General features: G+C 34.7%; 2 protein-coding genes across 3 annotated transcripts; both read left to right on the plus strand.

The window, feature by feature from the left end:
• Positions 1-550: 550 nt before the first annotated feature.
• Positions 551-6,277, plus strand: LOC107023204 (vacuolar protein-sorting-associated protein 11 homolog). Of its 2 annotated transcripts, none has more exons than XM_027917581.1 (5): positions 551-1,031; positions 1,175-1,348; positions 1,456-1,779; positions 1,871-3,631; positions 4,951-5,587. In XM_027917581.1, the coding sequence occupies exons 1-5, from the start codon at positions 816-818 to the stop codon at positions 5,026-5,028; spliced, it is 2,553 nt and encodes an 850-aa protein (XP_027773382.1). In that variant the 5' UTR covers positions 551-815; the 3' UTR covers positions 5,029-5,587. The 2 variants fall into 2 exon arrangements, with proteins under 2 accessions (XP_027773382.1, XP_015079306.1); XM_015223820.2 differs by lacking the exon at positions 4,951-5,587 and adding an exon at positions 5,594-6,277 and having other exon boundaries at positions 555-1,031.
• Positions 6,278-6,562: 285 nt separating this feature from the next.
• Positions 6,563-10,042, plus strand: LOC107023910. The gene is made up of 2 exons (XM_015224753.2): positions 6,563-6,758; positions 9,543-10,042. Exons 1-2 carry the CDS (start codon positions 6,707-6,709, stop codon positions 9,755-9,757), a joined length of 267 nt encoding a protein of 88 aa, XP_015080239.1. The 5' UTR covers positions 6,563-6,706; the 3' UTR covers positions 9,758-10,042.
• The last annotated feature ends 2,124 nt before the right edge of the window (positions 10,043-12,166 follow it).

Here is a 12,166-nt window from a genome sequence, read left to right on the forward strand (position 1 = left end):
TACAGTCACCTTCTTCCTTCGATACAATGATTCGATACTATGTAATTCTAAACATTTTCTCTACTTCGTTTTATTTGAATTTATTTGTACTATTTAAACCCAATTCAAAATTTTAATTTTCATAACACTATAAATGAAAATTTTGGCACAAATATATAATTTTTTCAATAAAAAATAGTCGTCAAATTTTTTTTTTGGTACTTTGTTAAATCTTCAGTTCACTTTTATCTCTTTCTCATTATCAAAGTTCCTCACACTAGTAAAAAAGAAATTAATTCAATTTTGTTTGCCAAGTCATCAACTTTGGTGGGGTTGAGGTTTCTTATTTTACCCAATAAAAAAATAACAAATAATAAATAATTTTTAAAAAATAAAATAAAGAAAAAATAATTAGTTTCAATGGTAGAAGTAAGTCATAAAGGTCAGGTTTAGGATTATTTTTAACAAAATAGATGGACGTAGAATATTTTTAAACTTTTTTTCTTTAGTTCAGTGATATTTTTAATACTTTTTTTGAAAAATAAAAAATAAAAATTGCAGAAAGGAACGCTAGAAAACAAGCAGAAACGGGTACAGAAGTGACCCGACAAATCCAATTTGGTATCATTCTTCAACTTTCCATCCTGTCTATGGACCTTTTCATAAAATTAGATCAAAATTTCATCTAAGAGTCGATTCAATTCTTCCTACAACGTGATTGCTAACAACTATAAAGTTTCAATTTTTCTACAAATTCCAGAATCATACTCACTGGGTTTGCAATTTCATGTAGTGGGTCTGGTTGAGCAGTAACTAAGGGCTTGACCAACGAAAGGATGTATCAATGGAGGAAGTTTGAATTTTTTGAGGAGAAATTTTCTGGGAAAGTTCCAGATGATATAACGGGCAAGATCCAATGTTGTTCCAGCGGTAAAGGAAGGATTGTGTTGGGTTGTGATGATGGCAGTGCTTCGTTATTGGATCGAGGATTGAAGTTCAATTATGGTTTTCAAGCTCATTCTTCATCTGTCCTCTTCCTCCAACAGCTCAAGGTAGAATTTTTTTGAAGTTCCTCAATTGTTACTACTTACGGATGCAATGATAGACATAATTTGGATGAAAACCCCATATACTTATTTAAAGTTGATATTGCAGAATGCATTGACTTTAGCTTTCCTCTTTCTATGTTAACTAGCAAAGGAACTTCTTAGTGACTGTTGGAGAAGATGAGCAAATAGCTTCCCAGCCCCCAGCTGTTTGTCTTAAAATTTTTGATCTTGACAAGATGGAGCCCGAGGGAACAAGTACATCAAGTCCAGATTGTATTCAAATACTGCGAGTGTTCACCAACCAGTTCCCTGAAGCAAAGGTGTATATTAGTATTTATGAAGTTTCTTCTTTCCTATCTACTTGTGTGCCTTTTATTTTATTGCGTATCATTCGATTATGAAATGGAATTACAAAACATGACTGCAGATCACATCGTTTTTGGTGCTGGAAGAGGCTCCGCCATTATTACTCATAGTTATAGGGCTGGACAATGGTTCCATCTATTGCATTCAAGGAGATATAGCCCGTGAACGTATCAAGCGCTTTAAGCTTCAGGTGGATAATTATTCAGACAAAAGCCAATCCTCCATCACGGGTCTGGGGTTCAGAGTGGATGGTCAGGTGCTTCAGCTGTTTGCTGTTACCCCAAATACAGTGAACTTGTTCAACATGCATACTCAAGCACCTACCCGGCAGACTCTTGATCAGATTGGATCTAGTGTAACTAGTGTTGCAATGACTGATCGATCGGTGTGTGCTAATTGAAGTGTTCTTTATTATCTTCTTTCCTTTTTGCTGGGAATTTCATTTTTTTAGTGTCATTGATATTATCCTCTTATAGGAATTCATTATTGGTCGGTCTGAGGCGATATATTTCTATGAAGTTGATGGTCGTGGTCCTTGTTGGGCCTTTGAAGGAGAGAAGAAATTCCTTGGGTGGTTTCGTGGATACCTGTTATGTGTTTTTGATGATCAAAGAACTGGAAAGAACACTTTCAATGTTTATGATCTGAAGAACCGGTTAATTGCCCACAGTATAGTGGTTAACGAAGTTTCTCAGATGCTTTGTGAATGGGGTAACATAATACTTATTTTGGAGGACAAATCAACTTTATGCATTGGGGAGAAAGATATGGAGAGCAAATTGGATATGCTTTTCAAGAAGAACCTTTATACAGTTGCTATAAATCTTGTCCAAAGCCAACAAGCTGATGCTGCTGCAACTGCTGAAGTGCTGAGGAAATATGGCGATCACTTGTACAGTAAACAAGACTTTGATGAGGCTATGGCTCAGTATATACACACCATTGGACATCTAGAACCTTCATATGTCATACAAAAATTTTTGGATGCACAGAGAATCCACAATCTCACCAATTACTTGGAAAAGTTGCACGAGAAGGGGCTTGCCTCAAAAGATCATACCACTCTTTTACTAAATTGTTACACCAAATTAAAAGATGTTGAGAAGCTGAATGAGTTTATCAAAAGTGAGGATGGGGTTAGGGAACAAAAGTTTGATGTTGAGACTGCAATAAGGGTATGCAGAGCTGCCAATTATCATGAGCATGCCATGTCTGTTGCTAAGAAAGCTGGGAGGCATGAATGGTACCTTAAAATTTTGCTTGAAGATCTAGGCAGGTATGAAGAAGCTTTACAATATATCAGCAGCCTTGAGTTGAGTCAAGCTGGGGTGACAGTGAAAGAGTATGGCAAAATTCTTATTGAGCATAAGCCAGCTGAAACAGTTGAGATACTCATGAGGCTTTGCACAGAGGAATCCGAACTGCCTAAGAAGGGAGCATCAAGTGGTGCATTTATCTCGATGTTGCCTTCTCCTATTGATTTTCTCAACATTTTTGTGCATTATCCTCATGCACTTCTGGAGTTCCTTGAAAAATATACCAGCAAAGTGAAGGATTCATCTGCTCAAGTGGAAATTCACAACACACTCCTGGAATTGTACTTGTCTCATGACCTGGATTTCCCATCAATTTCACAATCTAACATAGATGAAGGTGGAAATGATCTAGCACATAAATCTTCAAAATCAGTATCTAATGGGAAGGCTATATCGAACAAGAAAGACGTAAATGATGAGAAAGGTCGTCAAGAGCGACGTCGGAAGGGGCTGACCTTGCTTAAGAGTGCATGGCCTTCTGAACTAGAACAACCACTATATGACGTTGATCTTGCCATAATTTTATGCGAGATGAATGACTTTAAAGAAGGATTGTTGTTTCTGTATGAGAAGATGAAACTTTTCAAAGAAGTTATTGCATGCTACATGCAGGTACATGATCATGAAGGTTTGATTGCATGCTGCAAGAGATTGGGTGATTTGGGTAAGGGGGGTGACCCTTCTCTTTGGGCAGATTTGTTGAAGTATTTTGGTGAACTTGGAGAAGACTGCTCAAAAGAAGTCAAAGAAATCCTGACATACATTGAGAGGGGTGATATCTTGCCTCCCATTGTGGTTCTTCAGACACTTGCCAAAAACCCGTGCCTCTCTCTCTCAGTTATCAAAGATTACATAGCTAGAAAGTTAGAACATGAGTCCCAGTTGATTGAAGAAGATCGCAGAGCTATGGAAAAGTATCAGGTTGGTACTTGTCTGTTCGAATTCCATTTCATATTTGTGTATGTAAATATTTTGGGATACCTCTAATGTGTAGACTAACTTGCCTCCTTTCAGTATTTCTTACTAGAGTTAAAAAGTTAATTACAGTACAGTGACATAACTATGGGGAGGGAGGCTTTTTTGGTTTGTTTTTATCTTTGAACAGCCTCCTTTCAGCCATTTCCTTGATGTGGTAAATTATAGAGCAATACCATCTATTTAACCTATCTGAGTGTTTCATGTAGTACATGTTGCAACATAGTCTGCTGTTGGTATCTTCCATATGTTGGTGAAGATAATGACTGTTGCATATCATCCCAACATAGTAGATATCAAAGGGACTCTCAATTCTCTGAGCTGCCATCTCATCACATTTGACATAATGGTTTGTGGTTTAAACAAAATGGACATTGTTTTCATTCCTATGGCCCCATGTAGAATTTCAATGGGGAGTATGGTAAGTTAGGATGCATATTGCTGATCCTAACTTGTTTGGGACTGAGGTGTTGTAGTTATTATAGTAGTGTTGTTTCTGTTCTTTGGTTCCAGTCGGCGAAGTTTCCTATTATTTGTCACCTCTTCTTCAACAACAACAAGAATCTCTTCATATCTATCACATATTCACTTAATTTTCTTAATTTGGGTCTGTGTGATCCCTTGCTCAACTGACTTCGAAGGTATAAAGTTGTCCTTTTTATTTTCAAGAAACCCTTTTCATTTGTTTCTTGTTTGGTTGAAACAAATAAGGAGAATTGGAACTTTTATTATTTGTATTTTTGGTTTTGTCAGGTCTGTTTTAATTTTTATGTGGAAGGAAATTCTGAGGGGAAAAGTGGAAAATTGGAAATTTTAATTGTTCTTGCATCTCTCTTTGTGAAATATTTATGGGCATTGTAAAGTTGGAGAAGGAGGACTAATAAGTGGTTAAGTACACAGGAATTGCTGTTTGGGTCTTGTTTGGTTTGCTCTTTTATGGTTGATGATTTTTGCTTGACAATTGTAAGAATTAAGAAAAGGAAGTTACTTTGATTGGACTGTAGAAGCTCTGATCTTGATAATCAAATAATATTGAAATAAATTTGGGGTAGAAGGTAGTCGAGTATTGCCTAGTTCTCGTATCAGTATTAACATTATTATTATTCTCATACTATCTTATTCTTTGATTTTGGTGTTACCTGTCATTTTCTTTGCTTTAGTTATGGTACGGTTTGTTGTTTACTTGTTCCTTTCTTTATTGTTTTCATCGTGGTTTCTTCGCTACTGTATTTGTTTCACTTTAACTGAGGTTCTGTCGGAAACAGCCTCTTTACCTTCACAAGGTAGGAGTTAGGCTGCGTACAAACGACCCTCCCCAAACCCCACTTGTGGGACTACACTAGGTATGTTGTTGTTTCTGTTCTTTTAAGGATTTTTCTTTACCCAATTGATATTTCAATGGATAACAAACTATCACATATAACATTCTAGGTTATAGAAAGCCACTGTCATCATATATCAGAGTTCAAAGTTATCCTTTCAGCAATACGTCTTGTGTACTCTTTTTTTCTGCTTTTTTCTTTTGGGAGAGGGACGCCAGGAGTGGCTGAAATAACTGTCTTTCATTCTATACTATCTTTTTGATAATGAAGGATATACTATTGGCATCTGTTGCCTTCTATTAGTTGTTCCCCATGGCCACATTTTCTTTCACCATTGAATTAGATGCTTGACTTCTATTGTCTTCTCTTGGCTACAAGCACCTAGAATCACTGCTTAAACTTGCTATTCTCTGAGCTCATTAGCTATGCACCTGATGACGGGTAGTCTTCTTGAAACATGACATATTACACCCTAAGTCCTTCTCGAGAAATAAATTATCAGATATTTATATCCAGTTATCTCGAATTCTAATTTCATCTTCATCTGACTTCTTATGAATCATATAACATTCTGGTCATTTTGCAGGAAGAATCATCAATAATGAGAAAAGAGATCCAGGATCTAAGAACAAATGCTAGAATATTTCAGCTTAGCAAGTGTACTGCTTGCACATTCACCCTAGACCTTCCTGCTGTCCACTTCATGTGTATGCACTCATTTCATCAGCGCTGTCTTGGGGACAATGAGAAAGAGTGCCCCGAGTGTGCTCCCGAGTACAGAGCCGTTCTGGAAACAAAGAGGAGCTTGGAACAAAGTTCCAAAAACCCAGACCAGTTCTTCCAACAAGTCAAGAGCTCAAAGGATGGATTTTCCGTAATTGCTGATTATTTTGGCAAGGGGATTATCAGCAAAACCAGCAACGGGCCTTCTGAAGCTAATGGATCAAACAGTGCTTCTTCCGGCAACGATTTCTAGCGTTTTGTCATCACATTTTTTGAGTACTAAAGTTGTTGAGATCTCTCCGGCTATAAACAAAGTTCATTGAGCTACATGTTCAGAAGAATGTCATCCATTTTGTTTGGTGTTTATTAGGCCATTTGTTTTTTTATGGTTTTTGTTGAGCTGCAGTTCTACAACTGTGTGTGAACAAAATAAAATTATTCTCTGTGTGCAGAAGAACATCTGATTGATTTGGATAAAATTTGCACTAAAAAATGTATTTTGCTGACATTGATTACAAGTGGGATTAGTTGGTATTTTGACAACATATTATTAGTAATACTTAATAATAAATAATGCATCAGCAGCTAATTATTTATAGGGAAATTATGTATGTTAATTTCTAGTCTATATTTTGCCAAAAATAGAATTCTATTATATTATCGTCAAATTGTTAAATAATGAAAAGTGAAATTCCGAATTTTTTTTTAACAAAATGAACAAAGCTTCTCCTCCACATTTATTTTTTTTAATATCAATATAAATATTAAAAACAATAAGTTACCAACAACATATTATATCTCATATAATGAATCAAATGTTCAATAACAATAATAATAATGAAAAGAAATCGGTAGTTGTTAGTAGTATAAAATTGGAAATACAAAAGTCTAAAAAAATCATTACTTTAAACTTAACCCTATCGAAACTACTCCGAGCGTCCATAGCAGGAAAACGAACAAAGGCAAGAGAACGGCGATGGCGTTGAACAACGGCTTGCGTTCATGTGCATCCATTATCTCCAAAACTGGTATTCTCATCTCGTAGAACTTATTTTTTCTATTATCATTTGTTCATTTGATTTTTTTTAATACTGATTTATGATTATTGGAATGATATGAGTCGATTGATACATAGCTGATCGATACTTACTTTTTTTTAAAAATTGTTGTTGATTTATTGTGATTACTGAATGTTAAGCTGAAAATATGAACAACAGAAGTCAATTTAGATTTCCGCTGCTGATTTAGGTATCGGTTTTTTAGATCTACCATTTTCTGGGGTATGCGTAATTGGCATATTTTTGTGGATCTGTTTGATGAAAAGTCAAATTAGATTTCCGCTGCTGATTTAGGTATTGCTTTTTCAGATCTACCCATTTTCTGGGTATGTGCAATTGGCGTATTTTTGTGGATCTGTTTGATTTATAAGAACATAGGTATACATTTGCGATTATTCATATGGTATACATATATCAATCTAATAATAGGATTCAGTTCAATGTTCTTAGGAACGTCTGCCCCTTCTTGTCCATTCTTTGTTCACGTCTATCTGTTAGTTATTGTCGTTACCTTTACATAAAGTATGTGTCTTTCATGAGTTTTTTTTTAAAGCTTGGTTAGAATTGTGGGATTTTGGAGTGCATCTAGTCTAAAATAGAATCTCAAACTTTGTAATTAAGGACAAAAGATTGCATATTGGGATGAAATGGTCCTGGATATGGTGGGTCAGATAGTTGATTCATTGATATTGGGAGGCAGGATAGGTTGGGATTGTCATCCCTCAACCCATCCTTCAAATAAATGAGAATTGTTACCAATTTATAGCAATTCTGTGCTTCTGGTCTTGTGGCGCATAGAGAGATGATACTTCACTGATAATGTTGTGTGTTCCTCCTGTATGAATTATGATGCAAGACTGCTGGTTTCACAGTGCTGCAATGAGCCCTGTTCTCTCTTAAGTGATACGTTAGACTAAAATATGAGTAGAAACATCTAAAGATCATGACTTCTATAATAGAACCAAATAATAATTTCAGGTGGGCTATACATACAGTATTTAGATTTGAGCATGAGGTCATATCTATCCATGTCATGCACAGTGGCTAGTTATTGATATGTGGATAACTCAGCTATTTATGTAAGCCCCCTCTGTGAACTTGTGTAGAAGTTGGCAACAAGTAACATTAAGGATATTAAACAAGGTGCTCCATGTGAGTTTTTACCCTTAATAGTTCCTACTTTTTGGCTCATTGGCTGCTATACAGCACATATGCGCCTTAATATAAGAAGCTCTCTTATAATCTCCTGTTTTAAGTTTCATGCTTAATACAAGGGAATTTTATTCTCTTTTTTCTCTGTAACAACCGCTACTTCCAACTTATCCAAAATATCTACTTCTGATAGCTCAGCTTTGGTCTCTTTGAGGTGTTTTTATGTTCTTTATTGGCAAGGACAAAAGTACAATTATTATCATTGACATTCCAAGTTGAGCCCTGGTATATATAACTATTGTTGTTTTCAGCTAGCATGGAGCTACTTCCAAGATAAGAGGTTTGATGTAATTTTGGTCTAGAATAGTCCATCAGGCTGGCTCTGGATGCTAGAACTCGGTGTATATATCTTATGGTGTCTTGTTTGGCCCACATGAATACCTATTCGTTTATTTGCTTCTAAAACTTTTAAAGAAGGTTCATCAATATTTTGCATTAATCTGACCCTCAGGGGTTTGGTTTAGCGCTTTGAAAATATAACACGTGATGTCTGGGTTGGGCGCACGTCACCAGTTCAAACCCTTCCGCTAGCAAGAGGTATTTATGTGAGAGCAGGGTACTCCAAGTTCAAACTTGTGAGCCAGTTGGAGTTGGTCCAGCGAACCCACTGACCATTTCTCAATTATAAAAAAAAATGCGTTAGTCTGATGCAAACTTGTCTGAAAAAGACTAAAAACAGCAAAATTCTCCCCATCCGATGGAGCAAAATCTCAGATTCTCTTTTGGTATTTGAACCTGCACCTTCTGAAATATGCTTGGCATTATCTAGTTGTTCCATCTCTTAAGAGCTTGTCGAGAAAATATTTTTACTTTATAGGTTTACTCATCCTGATGACTATTATCAACCATAAATCACAGTACTAGCCTAGGCCCTGCATTATGAACCTGGATGCATGAAATAGTCAAAATAGTTTGGTAGATCTTCTGAGCATTGTTCTTTTTGTGAGACATGTGATTATCAATAAAAAATAAGAATGATACTGCTATCTGTTGGAAATGCATTTGAGGGACATATCTTTAGGTCTATGTGAAAATGTTATAAATGCTTCAATTCTATGAATATACTGATGTCAAAGAGGGAGAGCGATGGATAGTGGGTTTTATCAATTCAATTATTAACTCAAAAATTAATTAGTCAACCTTCTAATAATTTGAGGAACCCTCCATGGTAGCTCTCCCTCCTCCTTTTCGGACAAGCATACTTCCATCAGTTTGACAATCTTTTCATTGGAACAGTGTGGCAATTGAAACGTGTTTTTCTACGGCCTGCTTGAATGACTTCGAATTATTTATTATACCAACTTCTTTCTTTATGCACGTGTTCAAACGTCTGACTTAACCGTTACATTTCAAACATTCTTTGATACTTGTTTAGTTAATTATACATGTTTTGAAACTTCCATTTCTCATATTTCATTTCTAATTGTCTTTTCATCTTACCGTTTCTTTATGACAAGTTTATTTCAATCAAATTTGGATGCTGTTGTTCATGCTTTTTATTAGTCTGACCTTGCTGATAATTGAAATTTATTGTTTGGTCAGTGAAGAGAGAGTTCCACTCAACAGGCGTCAAGAGAATGGGAGGTCATGGACATGACGAACCTTTTTACCTTCATGCAAAACACATGTACAACTTGGACAGGATGTCAAACCAGAAGCTGAAGATGACTCTTGGTGTCTGGTCTGCAGTCGCCATTGGTGTTATAGTCCCAGTTTATGCTGTCGTCTTCCAGCAAAAGAAAACTGCTTCTGGCTAGATCATCATGCTATTACGTCTCCACCACAATAATGCTGCCCTTGGAGCTTCCATGTATGAAGATGAACCTATTGAATTAGAGAGCATTAAATAGCTTTCAGTTTTGACTTAGCTTTACCCTGGTGGTTGCTTTTCTTGTTTCTGTTTTGGCACAACATTGGTATGCCTGGTTCATTAATAATATTTTCTTAACTGAAAACCATATTGGTTGAACATGTGTCTGATTTAATATCCATTTTCTGACTGGCAATTACTCCTATCAATTCAAAGAGAATGTTCTTCCTTTTGGGGTGAAATCTCTATGATATGCCTGATATATAGCACACATTTACCTAGCCAACAAAAATTGGTGTAGTATTAGTATTTGGCAAACTAAAATAAAGGGAAAAGGTTTTACAAATGTCACATAAAATTTTTCTCTGTGAATCCATAATCCACGGTTCAAAAAATGAGTATATAATCAATTGGAAGTTTCCATATCTTAAACTCTGATCACTGTTACAAGAATTGCATAAGTTCATGTAAGAGAATCCTAGGCCAGTTTTATGGAATTTACTTTTATATTTTTCTTCATATTTTCAAATTTTTACTTTTAAATCTGTTTTTTCAACTCTAGCGTTCCTTCAGAGTCACAATCTTTTACTGTGAAAATTTGTCTTCTTAATATATTTAACACTATATTATAAATAAATATAGAATGTATACTACATTGGGTGTTCTAATAATAATAATAATAATTTTTAAAAAAGCATAGAAAATTTAAAGTTCAAAAATGTGAGGGACTCTTTATTTATAAGCTCGGAATCAAAAGGGCGATAAATTTTTTTGAAAAATTCAAAAAGGCAACTCAACTAATTATGAAATTAAAAGGGCAATAATTTGTAACGGTATCTAAATAAGATTTTCAAAAACGAGGCGAAAAATCCGATGAGCCTTAGAAGGCGCAACAACTTTTAGCCTTGTAAGGCTCAGTCGCCATGAGCCTTACAAGGCTCAAGGTTGTCAGCGCCTTGCATGTGATTTTTCTTTTAGAAAAAAAATCATTTTATTTTCTTATTTGTCAATTAATTATTCTTTTTTTCGTTTTATTTTCTTGAGTTAAAACTTGGACATTCTAATCTAATTGAGTTTTTCTCTGATACTACTTTCACGTAATTTAATGTATCTCAATTAAAATACTATCTCTTAAAATAAATATAAAACAAAAATTTATCACCTCAAACCCAATTAGATATGAATACGATAAATACTTACTTGTATCTGATGTTTATATATAAACCAAATCCTTAATATTAAAAGTCAATAAATGGGTGACATACAAGCACTGGCAACACACCTTTATATGCTTGTCGCAATTACGAGTAAAACGCGACAAGCACTAGCCCCTACTCTTTATTCATAAAACATATTCAGTGATAGCGTTTTATGAGTAAAATGATGTTTCTTCTTATACATTGTCGAAATTAGTATATTGCCCCTACTCTTTATGCATAAAACGCGTTCAGTTAATACGTTTTATTAGTAAACATATGTTTCTTCGTATAAATTATTCAAATTACTATATTGCCCCTACTCTTTATGCATAAACGCGTTCAAAGATAGCGTTTTATGAGTAAAATTATGTTTCTTCTCATACCTTGTTGAATTACTATATTGCCCCTACTATTTATGCATAAAACGGGTTCAGTTAATGCGATTTTTGAGTAAAATTATGTTTCTTCTTATAAATTGTTGAAATTACTATATTGTGTCTACTCTTTATTCATAAATAGCGTTCAGTGATAGCGTTTTATGAGTAAAATTATGTTTCTTTCTTATAAATTGTTGTAATTACTATATTGCCCCTACTCTTTATTCATAAAACGCGTTCTTTACTTTATTCATAAAACGCGATTAGGATATCTCATTTTATCCCATAAACCAAACGACCCTTCCAGAAGAACTGTTTTCAAAATCACGATGAAAGCAAAGATTGAAGAACCAAATAAATTGAGTAAGATAGGTCCTGTTTAGTGTTTGATTCGCCTTTTCAATTGTTTTGTTATGTGGTACTTGAATCATTATCTTTTTAAAATAATATTTTTATCTTCACGAGATAAAAATAAAAGTATATATATACATATATACTCTTTAAATTCTACTTATAAAAATATAGTGAGGATATTATTGTTGTTGATTAAGATAAGGCAGACAACAAAAATAAGAGATTCCCACCTTCTTTTTGACCTTTGATGCTACTTGTGGTGCAAGTGGAAGATAGATTCAATAATTGGAATTTGGTTATTTTTTCCCTGAATTTTGAGGGAATCAATTTAGCTATAGACCTCTTATTCTTGTTATAATTAATTAAAAGATGACAACCTCAAACTATTTGGAAAAAAAACATATTAGATGGTATTCCAATGCTTCT

This window comes from Solanum pennellii, chromosome 6, assembly GCF_001406875.1.
Source record: "Solanum pennellii chromosome 6, SPENNV200".
Taxonomy (NCBI): domain Eukaryota; kingdom Viridiplantae; phylum Streptophyta; class Magnoliopsida; order Solanales; family Solanaceae; genus Solanum; species Solanum pennellii.